The sequence below is a fragment of the Canis lupus genome, chromosome 2 (genome assembly GCF_048164855.1).
Source record: "Canis lupus baileyi chromosome 2, mCanLup2.hap1, whole genome shotgun sequence".
Lineage (NCBI taxonomy): Eukaryota > Metazoa > Chordata > Mammalia > Carnivora > Canidae > Canis > Canis lupus.
In genome coordinates, this window is record NC_132839.1 from 1,343,975 (window position 1) to 1,360,824 (window position 16,850).

General features: G+C 47.7%; 1 protein-coding gene and 1 long non-coding RNA gene across 4 annotated transcripts; one reads left to right on the top strand and one right to left on the bottom strand.

Annotated features, from left to right (window-relative positions):
- Nucleotides 1-5,397: 5,397 nt before the first annotated feature.
- On the bottom strand, nucleotides 5,398-10,898 carry SRP19 (signal recognition particle 19). 3 transcript variants are annotated; one of them, XM_072787876.1, is made up of 5 exons: nucleotides 10,731-10,887; nucleotides 10,354-10,429; nucleotides 8,148-8,219; nucleotides 7,933-8,044; nucleotides 5,398-5,921 (listed from the first exon to the last, which is right to left on the bottom strand). In XM_072787876.1, exons 1-5 carry the CDS (start codon nucleotides 10,769-10,771, stop codon nucleotides 5,788-5,790), a joined length of 435 nt encoding a protein of 144 aa, XP_072643977.1. In that variant the 5' UTR covers nucleotides 10,772-10,887; the 3' UTR covers nucleotides 5,398-5,787. The 3 variants fall into 3 exon arrangements, with proteins under 3 accessions (XP_072643977.1, XP_072643998.1, XP_072643987.1); XM_072787886.1 differs by having other exon boundaries at nucleotides 5,874-6,238; nucleotides 10,731-10,898; XM_072787897.1 differs by lacking the exon at nucleotides 8,148-8,219.
- A 107-nt stretch (nucleotides 10,899-11,005) lies between these two features.
- Nucleotides 11,006-14,368, top strand: LOC140611100 (uncharacterized). The gene is made up of 2 exons (XR_012012439.1): nucleotides 11,006-11,156; nucleotides 13,248-14,368. It is a non-coding gene; the product is annotated as an uncharacterized lncRNA (long non-coding RNA).
- Nucleotides 14,369-16,850: the final 2,482 nt, after the last annotated feature.

The following is a 16,850-nucleotide window of genomic DNA, read 5'->3' on the forward strand; positions in this document are numbered from 1 at the left end:
TCCTAGGCAATGCTGATGGTCCAGGAACCACACTTAGAGGTAAAACCACTGGGTTAGGTAAATGCTGTTTTTACTTAGTAGACAGTGGTTTAGCTCTGGCTGCATATTACAGTCGCTTGAGAAACTTTCCAAAAATGCTGGTATCTGCTCCCACTACCAGAAATTCTGACTAATCTACTATATACCCAGGCATCATTATGCTTTTAAAGCTCTAGGATGGGGGCTGCCTGGATGGCTTGAGGAGTTACACGTCTGCCTTCAGCTCGGGTCACGATCCCAAGGGTCCTGGGGTGGAGCCACATGTCGAGCTTCCTGTTCAGCGGAGAGACTGCTCCTCCCGCTGCTTCTTCCCCTCCTTGTGCACGCTCACACTGTGTCAAATAAATCATCTTAAAAAAAAAAAAAAAAACTAAAGCTCTAGGGTGATTCTAGTCTGTAGCTAGGGTTGAGAGCTCACACACACTAACGAGGTCAAGAATCCCAAGGTCTGGAGAGTTTGTCTTAGCTCATTAGTTCACCAGGCATGTGCTTCCTGATGCTGCTCTAACACATTGCCACAAGCATAATAGCTCAAAACAGTAGACACTTAGTAGCTTACGGTTCTGGAGGTGAGACATCCAAAAAAGTGTGCAGGGCTGCGTTCCTTCTGGAGACTATAGGGGGAGAATCTTTTTTCCCCTTATTTCCTTCAGCTGGAAGCTGCTCGCATTCATTGGCCTGTGGCCCCTTAGTCCTGCAACTTCGGCCTTTTAGAAGGATCCTAGCAGGCTACATTCTCCCGCTGAAGATACTTCACATCTGCAAGGCCTTTTGCCATGGAAGGTAATATTCACAAAGGGTTTTTTTTTTTTGGGGGGGGGGGGTGGTGGTGGACAACATTATCCAGCCTACCACACCTAATCTCTTTGGTAGAGAAACTTCATTATAAAGTCCCCAAAATCTTGGGGCACCTGGGGGCCTCACCGGTTGAGCATATGCCTTCGACTCAGGGCGTGATTCCAGAGTCCCAGGATCGAGTCCCACATCGGGCTTCCCCCTCAGGAAACCTGCTTCTCTGCCTTTCTCTGTGTCTCTCATGAACAAATACATAAAATCTTAAAAAAAAAAAAATCCCCCAAATCCAAATAACTCCATTGAGAAATCTTAATATTGGGAGGGAACTTAAAAAAAAAAATGAATAAATACCTATCCTCTTCCAAGTGGAAGATTGGCAGTTTGTCCTACAGAGACAGTGAGTACCTTTGGAGTGGGAGGACATAGGAAGAGTCAAGGGAGGGAAATTGTGTTAAAAACAGGACTGATGGGGATCCCTGGGTGGCGCAGCGGTTTGGCGCCTGCCTTTGGCCCAGGGCGCGATCCTGGAGACCCGGGATCGAATCCCACATCGGGCTCCCGGTGCGTGGAGCTTGCTTCTCCCTCTGCCTGTGTCTCTGCCTCTCTCTCTCTGTATGACTATCATAAATAATAATAAAAAAAATGTTTAAAAACAGGACTGAGTGATTCATTGCTGAGACCCATTTCGCCCCATCTTCCCCCACTGGGCTCCCAGACCCTTATCCTCCTGGAAGCTTGTCGGACTCCTCTAGGGAACAGATCAGGCTAAGAGGCAACGTTTCTGATCTTGGAAATTTTCCCTAAAAGGCTATGGGAGCCAGATACCCCTCTAGGGAGACAGTCTACAAACCCCTTATGTGCTCAGAATGTCCAGTCAACTTTTATGTTTTTTACTCTTAAATTTAGCCATCAGTGTATAGCAATACAAAACCAAAAAACTCGTGAGTCTAAGGAAAGCAACCTAACATATCAGGAATCAAAATTAAACAGAAAAGGAAACTGGAAATAAAAAAATATAAACCATATCTTTTGAGAAATAAGGATCACACCTATGAATTAAGAACAGAAATCAGGTCACCTAGGTGGCTCAGTTAAGTGTCTGACTCTTGGTTTCGGCTCAGGTCATTATCTCAGGGTTGTGGAACTGAGTCCCGGGTTGGCTTGATGGTCAGTATAGAGTCTGCTTGAGATTCTCTCTCCTTCTCCTCCTCCAGCTTGTGCTTTCTCTCAAATACATAAATAAATCTTTTTTAAAAAATGCTAGAAAAAAGAAACATTCAGATGACGAGAGCTTGGAGAAGTTGAAAATACAAGAAAAATGAGAAGTTCAACAGAGGGGCTGGAAGAGCTAAGGAATTCTAGGAGATAGAACATAAATAAGCAAAGAAATGGAAATGGAAAAAAAAAATGAGAAAACTACGAACTAGTCCAGCACATCCAATACCCAAATAAGGAGTCCCAAGATCAGAAACGGTAGAAAAACCATTGATGAAATTTTCAAGAAAATTCCCAGAACTGAAGAATACAAGTTTCCAAATTGAAAGGGTCCATCGGGTACCCAGGACAATAGACAACGAAAGGGCCCACACAAAGCACACGATTGTGATATTTTAGAATACCAAGATGTGGTTAGTTTCAACAAGAAAAATGTGGGTGACAAAAGATCATGAACTACAATGGCTTAGACTTCCCTGCAGCTGTAACATTAGAAGACCATGAAGAAATGTCCTTGAACTTCTGAAATAAAATGATTTCCAATTCTAATTCTATACTTAGCCAATCTGTGTGGGGGTAGAATCATGACACTTTCGTACGAGGTCTAAGGACATTTATCTCCCTTGTGTTTTTCCCAGGAAGATCCGGAAGATGGGCTCCAAACAAGTGACCCAAGGAAGAATGCATAGGATATCGAAATACAGGATGTACAAAACAGCAAAGAAGTAAAGCAAGTCACTCTGGTGAAGAGAACCCAGAGTGAAGCTGTGCACTAGGCCTACAGGGTAATAGGTAGAGACTAGAGCCAGGTTAAAGGTTCCAGAAGAAACTTCTTTAAAAAGGTGAAATTAAACTATCTGATGTGAACAGTTAGGTACTTACAAACCTACTTATCTCCACACCCAGCATGGAGCCCAACACGGGGCTTACTCAAGACCTTGAAACCAAGACCTGAGCTGAGATCAAGAATCAGATACCCAACAGACTGAGCCACCCAGGTGCCCTTGAACAAACTTTTTTATAAAAAGATTTGAGAGAGATCACAAGCGGAGGGGCAGAGGAGAGTGAGAATCTCAAGCAGACTTCATGCTGAGCTCGCAGCCTGAGTCGGGGCTCGATCGCTCCCATGACCCTGAGATCATGACCTCAGCTGAGATCAAGAGTCGGATGCTTAACTGCACCACCCAGGTGGTGAACAAACGTTTTGAAAGGACATTTTGATAACTGATAATTTATGAATGAATTTTAAAAACTAAGCAGATAAAATTAGCTCTGAGGAAAACACAAATCCAGAAAACAAAAACAATAGCATACTTCAGTGTTTCTCACTTTAATGTGCATAGTTGTACGTAGGGAATCTTAAATTCTGGGCTGGGGGCCAGAGTTTCTGCATTTTTCACAATCTCCTTTCACAGCACAGGGGAGACCAGTGCTGCTGGGCCCCTGACCATACTTTTGAGTAGCAAAGTACAGCTATGAATGAAATACAGGATAAACTATGAGTAGTGATTAAAATAAGTTTATTGTTAGGAGGGAGGATGGTAAGTATACATTAGGGGTGAAGGAAAACTAAAGCGCCCTCTTCTATAGATGCAAGTTAATGCCCAAAACTGAAATTATTAAAACTAGCTGGCCCTTTAAATTATGTATCATATTGGTAATAAAGTTCTTAAAAAGTAGGCAAAGGATGTGAATAGAAATCACTGAAATGAATACAAATGGCATTTAAACATGACTAAATGCTCAGTCTTGTTCACTAGAAAAGATTCTATTTTCGACTTGACTAAGAAAGGTTCAATTATGCACTGAATCCAACTGTGAAGAAACAGCCAACACAATGTTGCAGCAAGAGTTCTGAAACCTTTTCTGACAACCTTCACTGCCCCATAACCAAAGTAATTTTAGACACAGTCATCTTTCTGTGACAAATTTTTAAGGTGACTGCCCCCAATACCCAGTCTCAACTTTCTTCCTTGGCTGCCTCTATTTTCATTACTGAAAAAGCCATATAGTCCCTCCCCTGGCACCTCTTGCAGCTAAAGATGGACCTGAGCTACAGTTCTCCACAATGGGACTTCATGAAAGTTGGCTGGGAGGGATTTCGAGAAATCTTTAGCTTTCCTTTTAAGGGGGGAGGCAAAGTGGCTGGCACAGCTATCTTTTCATTCTGCCTTCAACTCTGATGTGACATTTGATGCTCCATCAGTCCTGTTATAAACTTGAGACAACAATCCTAGGGATGCTGGAAACCATGGATAGTGGAATGGAAATAAAGAAGAGAGCATCACTGAGCAGCTGAACATTCATAACAACCTTTGGATTTCAGGCTTTTCCCAAAAAAATAATTCCTGCTTAAGATCCTCATTGTTTTGTTACACAAACATATTCATAAGTGATACATTTTCTAGTGGGCTGCTTGGATACTGCCCCAATATTTATTTTTAAGTCAAATATATAAACTGCTATACTATTATGTTCACTCTAAGACATGTTAACAACACAAATTATTAGAGGAAAAAGAAGTAAAGACTCTAATATCTCTCCTTGCATGTCCTGGATCATCTTCATAAAACTTGGGTAAGTCCATCTAAAACTCTGGGTTCACTTATTTTGTGATCAAGTGGAATTTCTCAAGCAATAAAAACTTACAGAAAATGGGATTTACTAGAAGGATATAACGTACAATTCATAGAATTCACAGAAGAGCCTCAAGAACTTAGATATTTGTAGACCATTACGTATGTTAGCTGCCATCACCTGTATGTCCATGTTTCTGATCCAGATTTAAATTCCTGATAAATAAAGCATTGGCCTGGCTGGGGTCATACCCTGTGTTCAAGAGTCAGCCCTGTAATTAACAGCCCTTCCAGAAGCATATGGAGACAGAGAAGGCAGTTCCCCAAATGATGCTCAGCAGACAAATGGCTGGACGGGGACTTTCCTTTCACAAAACTACCACTTTCAGAAACCGTGCTTTGGAATAAAGGCAGAATCACCAATCCAATTCAGTTTCTTGAAAAAAAAAGTACATATCAAGGTGTTAAAGTGTGGATAATTTTAGAATTCCAATTAAAATAATGTTCTTAAACCTACAGAGAAAGCAAATCTAAAGCTTAAAATCCAGGACTTTCCATACATCAAAAAAACTAGCAATTGAACATTCAATTATGACAAATGATTAAAATAACAGGAGCTATAGACTGGCTGGCTGTTCATAAAGGTCCAAGAGGATTTAACCATTTTCTTCTAGTTTTAAGCTCACACTAAGCTTCCACTACCCATTTATTCTCTTAAATTATTTCCTCTACTGGCATTGATTCACAAGCAAAGGAGCAAAAGCTACAAAAGTCAGTTTCAAATTTTATTTCATTAACTAGACGTTGAAGAAAATGTGTATTTCGAATCTTTAAACTCATTTATCTAAAACATGTTTACACACAGGACAGATACAGGATTTCAAGTAACTTATGGTAGAGTTCACTGTCCATTTAAAAGTATGCTTCTCTCTTCCACAAAAACTGCGTTGAAAAGCAAACAAAATTTTCTTTTATACTGCGTAAGAGCTAGATGCAAAGTTCTGATGCAAATTTACTTCACTGTCAACTCTGATGCTGAAGCTGAGAGGCAGAGATGTCCATAGTTCGGTTAAATGATGCAAATAAAAAGCTGTTTCTCTTAAATTAGAAGCCTTCGTTCATGGTCTCTCTCAGTAGTACCAGATGTGGTTCCCATACGCGGTCACTTCTTCTTCTTTCCTTTTCCTTTTTTACTTCCCTCTCCTTGCTGAAGACTTTGGTCCCCACCTCCTGTTTTTTGTGTCCTTGTTTTTAGTTTAGGTATCATTTCTGCTGCATACAACATTACTGACTTACCTGGGAACAAGAAGTTAGGCTTAGTATATACTCTAAGGACTAAGACCTATAAGCTCATTAATCTGAAAATCATAAAGTTCAAGAAACTGTCACCACATGAGGAAAATGACAGATTAAAAAAATATATATATAAAGACAGGACATTTATATATATATAAATATAAAGACAGGACTTACTCCTGTGGGAGCTTTCCTGGAGAAAATGTGCTAAGAACAATACTGAAATATTAAACTGAACAAAATAAAAATTTTAAACATTTTATTTGAAATGCAAATCTTGGTCCTGGTTCTAGTAGTTGACTTGAAGATCAAAGAAGCTGAAATACAACAATTTGGAACCAGAGACATGGTATCATTGATTTTAAGCTAAAGAAACATGCAGCCTCTCAATCTTGTAACAAAAACCCAAAGTCATCCAGCAACAAAAGATGTTACTCATGCGCCCAGATGATTTACTGTGCACAGGTACCCTGCTCTGTGCACCAACTACCTCCTCCAGATCTAGTAGCTACTTTCCACACTCTGAGCCCCTCAGCTCTTTCTCTTTATTTTTTCTTATTGGACACAGCAACATTTTTCAACTGTAATTTTTACTTATATTTTATTTACTGGTCTAAAGTTTTTTGTCTCTTGATTGTTGTCTTTTGCATTTTTTAAAAAAGATTACATTTCAGAGAGTGAGCGAGAGTGAGCATGAGCTAGAGAGAGGGGTAGAGGGAGAAGCAGGCTCCCCATTGAGCAGGATCCTGGAATCATGACCTGGGCTGAAGGCAGATGCTTAACGAACTGAGAAACCCAAGTTCACCTGTCGTTTGATTTTTAAAAGATAGTAAAGGAAGATGTCAAAGAGTAGAAATACACTAGAATATACTATCTGTTATTACAGAGTCAGAATCCTGTTTTTAGAAATATCTACCTATCTGGACAGGTTTTAGCACAAAAAACCCCAATCTATTTTAATTAAACTAAAAGTCATTTAATTGTCAGTTTGAGGTTATTGTGACAGGAAAAAAAAATCAACAGTTCCATTTAAGAAGTTTACTTTTTTAGAAATAAAGAATTCAGAGAAGAATTACGTGCAAAAAAAAAAAAAAAAAAGATTCATCTTCCCAAAACTCATAATTAGTTATTTTGGAATACTGATGTCCAATTCTGTTTAGTTTTTTTTTTTTTTTTTAAAGACATAAAACACTAGAGGGGTGCCTGGGTGGCTCAGCTGGTTGAGCATTTGCCTTCGGCTTGGGTCATTATCCCAGGGCTCTGGGATCAAGCCCCACATCAGGCTCCTATTCCACGGGGAGCCTGTTTCTCCCTCTGCCTCTGCCTGCTGCTCCCCTTGCTTTGTGCTGTCAAATAAGTAAATCTTCAAAAAAATAAATAAAGAAAACACTATAGAGAGAATATTAGTCTTCTCTGACCACCATCACTGTGACCCCACTTCCCACCCCCTGCTCATCAATAGGTTACCTTCTATTTTAACACTGGGGTTTTCTTTCAGTCCATTTAAAAAATTTACACATATAATATCAATAAACAGCATTTTATATATACATGCAAATAAACAGTAACATTTTGTCTTTAAATGTACCACAGTGGTATCACACCATGCATTTCTTTTGCTGTTTTCACTCAGTATGGCTTTTTAGATTAATGACAGAAATTATTAACAGACCTCAAAGGCCTCCAGGATCTGAAATGAAAATTAACATCTGACCATTCAATAATCTTACATTCTTAACCTGGGAATAATGACAGATTTCCAGAGGTTTATAAAAAGTTCATAAAACAAATTTTGAGAAATGATTAGTAGGTTTGATCACATTCTCAGAGATCCTTTATTTAAAAGAAGTGAGAGCCACTGTTTTCCTTTATCTCAGCAGTAGTCCTTTCCTAAATTCATCTGCAGAACGCAAATTATGTTACCTTTTAAAAGGTTAGTTTTGGAACCTTTTTTGCAGAGTAGAGGAATAACCTGTCCCCAGACTTTATTCGTTCATTAAAAAAAGCTTACGTGATGGGAACTGTACGAGACAGAGGCTGCCGTCTTCCTGCTTGAGTTGGACCCGGACTCTGCCCCTGTACTGAACATCACGATTCCACTCTCTAGAGTACATTTTATTTTTCTAACATAAACAAAACAAAACATACACAAAAAACAGGCTTTAAAAAGTTGTTACACCAGTGAGACTAAGTAGGAAAAATAGTGAAGAAAGAACCACCTCTTACCTCAAGGAATACATTAAGTCCAACTGCTGAGCACACATCTTGAATCTCAGTAGCTGTAGGATTTTCAACAGCCTGAACAGTTAAAAACAACAACACTCAACAGCTAACCTTAAGTAGCTGCTGCTATATTGTTGCATAAATCATTTCAAATATGAGGATCACAACACTTACCAAAACCTTAGACTGCTGTTTCCACTGTAATTTTTAATATTGCAGGAATAACACTGATTTCACACTGTGTGTCCATCTCCCTTCTAACAGAACATGAACATCACAAAGGCAGGGCCGGTTTGGTTTATCAGTAGATTCCCAAGTATCTGGCATGATACTGATCAAACTACTACAGGTACCACCACGTAAGAAAATTGTTTGGTAGTATCCACTAAAGCTAAACACCTGCATTCTTTATGGCTGTGCAATTCTACTTTTAGGTATGCATCCAAGGATAAAAAACATGTTCTGTAGAAGACAAGCTCAAGAATGTTGACAGCATGGGTATGTATAATAGCCTCAAATTAGAAACCACCCGGTTATCTATCAACCGTAGAATGGGCTGTGATACGCTGAATACAATTCAGCACTAAAGAGCAGTGGTTTTCAGCAAGGCATTTTTGCCCCATGACATTTAGCAATGCTAGGAGACGTTTTTACTTGTCACAGGAGTCAGGGAAGGCACTGGCATCTAGTGGGTAGAGGCCAAAGATGCTGCTCAACAACCTAAGATGCACAGACCAGACCCCATAACGAAGACTAATCTGGCTCAAGATGTCAGTGGTGCTGCTGCTGAGAAACCCTGCTACAGAGCAATGGGAATTAATAAGCCACACGAATAAGCGTGAATAAATTTAAGCTTAAAGTTTGGTGAAAAAAGACGGACAGTGAAATACATAGTGTATAACGCCTTTTACATAAAACTCAAAAACAAGCAAAAGTAATGTATTGTGTTGGAAGTTAGGACAGTGGCTATCCCCGTTTGTGAGTACATGTGGTGTGAGAAGTGACTGGAGAAGGCAGAGCAATCTTCCTGGGTACCAATCACGTTCTTTTTTTAATCTGGGTGCCTGGTTACCCATGTGTATTCAGTCTGTAAAAGTTAATCAAGACACACACCTGTATGTACGCTGTACATCAATGCAGTTAAAACCAAGTCGGTTATTCTCCAAAATACGTGAGAGCTTGCTGGCAGAGGCCCGTCACGGGGGTTGCACTACCCTGGCTCAGGGCCCTAGTGGCTCTCCCACCCAGGGCAGCAGAGCACACTTCCCTTCGCATTTAAGTAGCAAAACCGGAGACATTAACACAAAAATAACGCATTGCTTCAGGCCAAGTTGCCTCGGATCCGTTGTTAGATTGCAAAATCTAAGCAACTCTTAAAAAGCAACATGACATTAATTTTGAAAGTAAGAAGTGGGCAGCCCAGGTGGCTCAGCGGTTTAGCTCCACCTTCAGCCCAGGGTGTGACCCGGAGGTCCCGGAATGGAGTCCGACGTCTGGCTCCCTGCATGGAGCCTGCTGCTCCCTCTGCCTGTGTCTCTGCCTCTCTCTCTGTGTCTCTCATGAATAAATACATAAAATCTTAAAATAAATAAATAAATAAATAAAAGGCAGCAGCTACAAAGCCCCATCACTTGGCATTAGGCACTTGCACACAGGCCAGCAGGCCAACTGAGAACTTGAATTTTCCCATCCAAACAGCGCAAGGGAGAAATCCTATTATTCAAAACTGTGACACCCTAGTTTTTAGAAGTATTAATTTTAAACTTTACCCCTCCAAAAACACACACACACACACACACACACACACACACACACATACACAACAGACAAGAGACATAAAACCATAAAAGTCAACAGATCTAAACTCTGCACGTCTCGGGGCACCTGGAGGCATCGGACGGTTGACTCCGGCTCAGCCTGCGGTCTCCGGGCGGCGGGGTGCAGCCCATGCGGGGCCGCGCAGCAGGGAGCCTGCTGGGGGGTCTCTCCCCGCACCCCCCGCCCCTTACTCTGCTCCCTGCGGGTCTGGCTCCGTGACCCGAGTGCCCCCGGGCACGAGGCTGCCGCGCGGTGTCCTCCGCCGGGGGCCGGGCAGCCCGCAGACAACCGCCTGCTGACCCCTGCCGCGCGGGCTCGTCGGGCTCCGGCCCCCAGCGCCCCGCCAGGCCGGGCGACCAGGGAGGGCCCCGCAGGCGCAGGCCGCCCTCACCTTGCTGATGGGGATGCGCCGGCCCTCGGCGATGGTCTTCTTGTTGTTCAGGTACGCGGGGTAGATGCAGATGAACCTGCGGAGGAAGCACGGCGGCGTCCACACCCGCGGCGTCGGGGTCGCCGGCGCCCGGTCCCCGCGGACGCCGTTGCCCTCCGGGTCGCCCCCCTCCCGCTCCACCGCCTGGGAGGGAAACCACCTCCCGGGCCCGCGGAGCTCGCCGGGCGGTCAGGCCCCGGGTCGGCAGCCACCAGGCCGGGCCGCCGGGGCCGCTCCGCGCGGCGGGACCCCGTGACCGCAGGGCCGCGGACTCGCCACGCCTTGGGCGCGGGGGGCGGGGGCGGGGCGGAGGCGGCGCGCAGGACCCCGGGACCCACCTGTCCTGCTCGGCCGGGGACCGCGCGGCGGCGCACGCCATCTCCGCCGGGGACCGGGGCGCGCGGGCCGGAAGCGCGCGCGGAGAGCCCCGGGACCACCCCGGCTTCCGGCGGAAGTCCCGCCCGCCGCCCGCTAGGCGGCCGAGCGCCGTCGCTCGTTGGCCATGGCACCTGTCGCTCAGCGCCCGCGCCCCCTAGTTGTGACGTTGTGACGTGGCGTCCGCGCGCCCGCTCTCGCGAGAGGCTGCCCAGGCCCCCCCCCCGCCCCCCCCCCCGCTGTCCCCCGGGGCGTGTCCGCGCCGAGCTGCCCGCCGCGGGCTCCGCTCACCCTCGAGGCGGCCCCGGGCGCGGGGTCAGCTCAGAGGCCACCGGCGCTCAAGTCCCCGCGCTCCGGGCGCCGGTGCGCATCGCCGGGAGGGCGGGCAGGTACGGCTCGTCACGGAACGTGCAGGGCAGGTGTGCTGCACCTCGGAGCGTCCGGGGCGCACCTGCGCGCTGCAGGATCGGCGGCCCGGGTGGGGGGATTGGGGGCGGGAGCCGCGCGTCGGGGTCAGGGTAGGCTCTGCACACACCTGCTCACACCTGCACACACCTGAGGGCGCTGCCGAGCAAACCCCGGCCTCGCCCCGACCCCTGCACCTTAAGTGAGGCTGGGAGAGGCCCCGCGGGTGCCGGTCCCCCAGCGCAGGTGGAACAGGTGCACTGGGCATTGGTCGCAGCCTCTTGCTGCACGTGCTGGGAGCACAGAGGCAGCGGAGGTCGTTTCAGGGCGAGAGGTCGGGCCCGAGAACGGAAGGTGATGCGGGGCCTTCGGGATTCAGGTCGGGCTTGCCAAGGTGGCTTTTCTCAGTCTTCCTTCCCTTACCGGGCGCTCGAGGCTCGGGGGGCGGGGGGGGACCGAGGGGGACATTTTCCAAGAACGTTGCATGAGACCCGAAAGCAGGAGGAAGAGAGGGAAGCGCAGGTGGCGGTGTCGGCAGGGGCCGCGCTCCGACAGGTCAGGGCGAGGGGCACTAGGCTGAGTGTGTGCTTGGCCAGGGCGTGACCCCGAGTCCCGGGATCGAGTCCGTGTGGGGTGCCCGTGGGGGGCCTGCTTCTCCCTTGCCTGGGTCCCTGCCTCGCTCTGTGTCTCTCATGAGTAAATAAATATCTTAAAGAAGTGATGAGGGAGGAGACGATGAATTAGGTGACGACCGTGCTGCAAGTGACCTGATGTCTCCGTTGTGTCCAAAGACACTTGGAAAAGCTGCTGCAGCCACTGCAACAAATGTTTGGGATGCAGATCGAGGTCACAAGGTGCCTGTGGTCCCGTGTGTCGCTGGCGAGGGGCCTCGGGCACTGCGGTGCGGCTCCTGCCGGGCTCAGCCTGTTGGTGGCCTTAGGGTGTGACGGGCGGGTGACGTGGGGTCACGCGGGCTGTGAAAGCCTGGTTTCCCGGCAAGGCTGCGGTTAGGGTGGTGCCCGGCCCCACGGAGCCTCCCCGAGTCTGTGCCTCAGTGCGCGGCCGCTCCAGGCGGTGACGTGCCTGCCTCAGCCCGGGGCCCGGTGCCAGCGTCCTGGTGGCCGCCGCTCTTCCTGGTGTCCCGGGTTCTTCCTCCCCGTGCTCACTCCCTATCTCTCTCTCTCTGTCTCTCCCTTTGTCTGTCGCTGTCTCTCTCTGTCTTTCTCCATCTCTCTGTCTCTCCATTTGTGTCTCCCTGTCTCTCTCCGTCTCTGTCTCTCTCCCTGTCTCTCCCTCTCTGTCTTTCACTCTGTTTCCCTCTCTGTCTCTTCCTCTCCGTCTCTGTCTGTCTCCCTCTCTGTGTCTCTTCCTCTCTGTCTCTCCGTTTCTGTCTCTCTCCGTCTCTCAAATGAATAACCACCAAGCCCCCGGCGGTGGCCTCCACGACCGGCCTTGGAGCGATGCTTGCAGCCCTGGGCCCTGGGCCTCGCTGCCGTGTGTCGCCCACGGGCCGGTGCCCGGGGAGCCTGCTGCGTCGGGTGCTAGTGCGGGTCCCAGAGGCGCGGGCCGCGGGCCACCGTGGCTCTGGGAGGGCACCAAGGAGCAGGAGGGCGGGCGGCGGGCAGCGGCGGGACCAGGTCAGGCAGGGGGTTGGGGATGGGCCCAGGTCAGGGCCTAGGTCAGGGCCCAGGTCAGGGCCCAGGCTCCCTGCCCCAGGTGAAGGCGGGTGTGGAGCGGCCTGTGGGCCTGTCCCGGGGACACGGCCGCAGAGCTGCGCAGGCATCCGGGCCGGGTCAGCGACACAGGGCGTCGGGCTTCGTGGTAGGTGGGCCACACCCCCGTTGCCCGGTCACCCGCATGTGTGACCCGGGTCCTCCCTCCCCGTGGGTGCCTTGGGGCCCGTGGCCGCGGCTGCAGATCCCGGGTAGGCCGCCCAACCTTCCCGGCGCCCGCGTCAGCTTGTGTGTCCTGTGACGCAGCTCGGGGACGGGGATGGGGATGGCCCAACTGTGGCATCTTTGAAGATATTCCTACCAGAGAATCAGAAGTCACAGGTTTCTATTTTTTCTTTTCAGATAGGCTGCACGCCCAGCGAGGCGCTCGCCGTGGGGCCCGAACTCCCAACCCTGAGGCCGAGGCAGGCCTCAGAGGAGCCGCGTGGACGCTTCCAGCTACTTGGTAAACTCCGAAAACGGAGGAGAACATGACGGTGAAGCGAACCGCGAGTGTTAGGATCCTGCGAATCAGAGCCAGGGGAGCATGTGGATCCTGGAGCCGGACTCGCCAAGCACGTAGGCTTCCAGCCCCAACAGCCTGCTTCTAAAGTGCCGTCGCTGCTGCACCTCCAGTTTCTCGGGACCCCGACCGTCCCTTCTGTGGGCTCCTTGTCCTTCGTCCTCATGGGTGTCCCGAGTCCCCCGACCTTGCCTCCCTCCAGCAGGCCGGTGACCTCTCCCGCGCCTCCCGCCTCAGTGCCCGGCTTGGCTTCACGGCCCAGCAGCCGGCCACACCGTTGCCACGGCAAGGACCTCGAGAACCTTCCTTGAGCAAAGGCCCGGCGTCTGGAGGGAGCTTGCGGCTTCAAGTAAAAACGGCTCCTTTTGTTTTGTAAAGACCGACTCCTCTGTCAAACACCGGGGCTCACTTGTTCCCCAGATTTTGTTAGTATTTTGTAATTTTGATTCATGTGTTTGATGCTAAGTCATTTGAGAGGTAAGGACCATTGCGATGTTCATCTCCTTCTTCATGATGCCGGATGCCTTGTCCCCGAATGGGATGGACATAAGTTTGCCTTAACTGCTTTCTTTGCATTCGTCTCTGCAAGTGTGGTTGTACTTTTAGTTTTGGCCGTTCTGGATCATTGCAGTGTGTCTTTTAGGAACAGTAGTGCGGCCGGAGGACCCTATTTTGATTCCAATCTGAGAGTCATTATTTTATTATATATGTTTAATCCATTTTTCCGTGGTATTACTGTGTCATGCTATGCTTCTTTGTGGCTAATTCTCCCTTTATTTCTCCCGTTCTTTGATATCTCCACCAAGCATTCTGAATTGTTGTCTTTGGCTAGTGAATTAGGTGGAAATTTTTATTTTTTAACTTTGGGGTTACCATTAAACTAAATAATTGACTTTTTGCTTTTTGTTTAAGTTAAAACATTGACACTGCCAAATAAAACTAGAAATTTAGCATACTTTTACATCTTTCCTCCCCTCGTAACTCATTTTCCAATTTGGGTTAGAATACTCTGGAATTCAAAATCATGAAAATTATCAAACATTTCGTCTTTTCAGTTTTCAGTTATGTAGACATTCACGCTGAGATGATCAGATTAATCACAATCATTAACATATTTATTCACCTTTAAAAGTTTTATTGCTCAAACTTTGTTTCCTTAATACTTTTCCATTTAATCGTTTGGGCAGCAGGAAGTTTTCGTGGCGTCTGGTTGCTCGCTGCTTCGGAAGGCCGCTCGGGGACTTGGAGCGTTCCAGACCATAAGCCCCTTCCTCGGGGGAAACAAGTCAGAGCAGCCCGGTTCCCCGGCCCCAGCCCGGCCCCAGCCGAGCCAGCCGCGCGGGCCGCCCCTCCCCGGTCCAGCCTGCCCGTGAGCCTCTGCGGCGTCCTGCGAGCGCCGAGCGGCGGTGACGGCTACAAGGTCCCAGGGGTGCAGCTGTCGCAGGTGAACCAAATGTTACTTCGGTTGCTCGCGGCACTCAGGTGGCACCTCCAAGTCCCTTCCAAACACTGTACATATGGTTCCGTTGTTTTGCTTTTTCGCAGGCAAAGCTGATACCAACCTGATTTTTTTTTTTTTTTTTTTTTTTGGCAGCCTATTCCCCACAGATGTTTTTAGAAAAGTTTTCTCTTTGAAATTAAGAACCGGAGGTGTGTCTAACTGAGGTCTTCAACTCAGCCTAATGCTACAAAGATCGTTCAGTTCCGGCACTCAATCTCCAACCAGAAGTTTCCTTTGGGACTCTTATTTCAGGTTGATTGGCTCATTTTTTTTTTTTTTTTTTTAAAGCCAGGCAAGTCTTTGGTCACCAGCTAGTTGGCAATGAATCTCTGCTGTGTCAAGGTGCCAGCAGGCATGTCGGGAAAGCCCGGGCGCGCGGATCAGCGACCAACCGCAGGGCTGGTTAGATGCCGAAGGGAGGTGTAGGGGGACCAGGTAGTGCTTGGCCTCGCTCCTGACAGTTATTCTTCAGTAGTGCTGCTTTATGTTAACGGTCCCCTTCACCAGTACACGATGTTGAGTATTTTTAATTAAAGTAAAAATCACATAACTTAGGAAAATGAGTGAGTAGTCACAAATGTAGAGAATTATCCTGAATATCAGAAGAAAGCAAGTGTATTTAGCACCAAGAACAATATCACACACAGAGCACACAAGGTTGGAAGAAGCATCAATGGCCTAACATACACCGGGATCTAGTTTCATAGCCCACACCACAGGAGAAGGGCAGGAAAACGACCTAGTGTTTACAGGAGGTACAGTCCATAGTTTGTGACATTACATAGTATTTTAAGGTCTGTATAGTACGAGGGAATTAGAAGTTTAAAAATAATTTATATACTCTATCTCAACCACCGTGACTTTTGAAAAATTATTTCTATTTGGTAAATTTTGATGATCTGACTACTCAAATACTCCAGCTCTCAGCAGTTTCCTTTTTGCGTTTCTGGCGCGCTGCTGTTCTTTTCCTATTTTAGATACAAAGAAACTACATGATAAATTCAGATGTGCAGCTGGCTGCCATCCTCAGCAAGAGCATCGTCCTCACTTAACCTTGGGGTAACATGCTCTATATTTTATGGAAAAAATATTTTAACGTACAGTACTTTCTGTTCCATTTGGGCTTATCTTTACTTCCCTGTCATTGACTTTCCCTTTAGTACTCAGGTAATTTGGAAAGTTTATGCCACAGTTAATTGGTTCTTAGTCCCACTGCGTATCAGCAAATCAGGCGCATTTTCATCTGAAATGATTCTGAGGACAGAATTACTGGTCTCTTCTGACCTGACTGCAAATCCAAATTAGGCGTTTGCTGAAATTTGCCTTTGGAGTAACTGTCCCGAGTCTGAACATCAACCAATGTCTCAAAAAGTCCGTCTTTGCAATCGACCCCCGTCGGGTAGGCTCGTCCACACGGGGCACGGGCCTGCAGGGACACCTCACCAGCTTGAGGTCCGCGGCGGGGGAGGCAGCAGTGCCGGAAGGGGCCAGCGCTCAGGCCCTGCTGCCAAGGGGAGGCCGTGGGGCTGCTGGGCGACGCTGGGCGACACTGGGCCCGCGCGTGTCCCTCTCCGCAGCACCCGGTGACCTGGAAGTACAGCTGCGATTCGCCCCTTGGCCGATTCAGAGCTACGCTACCTGGAGTCCCCAACAACTTTCCCAGTGGGCAGTGGGGCCTGCCCCCCGCCAGGGAGGGTTGCTCACAGAAATTCCTGAGTTTTCTGGTGTGTGGAAGGCATCTTTTTTTCATTTCCAGCATTGATAATGGTGTTTTTCTTACTTGAAAAGGCAATTTTATTCTGACTTACATCCCATCTCTTTCCATTAAAGTATTTGAAGGGCTCCTAAAAAGTGGCATGCAGTTAATTCCGAAAAATAGAGAAAATAAATATGACCTTTATGCACCTATCCCTGTTAGAGAAAGCAGCCTTTGAGAGAAACA

Coding starts and splice junctions, on each gene's coding strand:
- SRP19 (XM_072787876.1), bottom strand. CDS start 10,771: ATGGCGTGCGCCGCCGCGCGGTCCCCGGCCGAGCAGGACAG. Junction 10,430..10,730: donor TCCCCGGCCGAGCAGGACAG/GTGGGTCCCGGG, acceptor CTTCCTCCGCAG/GTTCATCTGCATCTACCCCG. Junction 5,922..7,932: donor TCTCGTACAGTTCCCATCAC/GTAAGCTTTTTT, acceptor TCTTGTTCCCAG/GTAAGTCAGTAATGTTGTAT.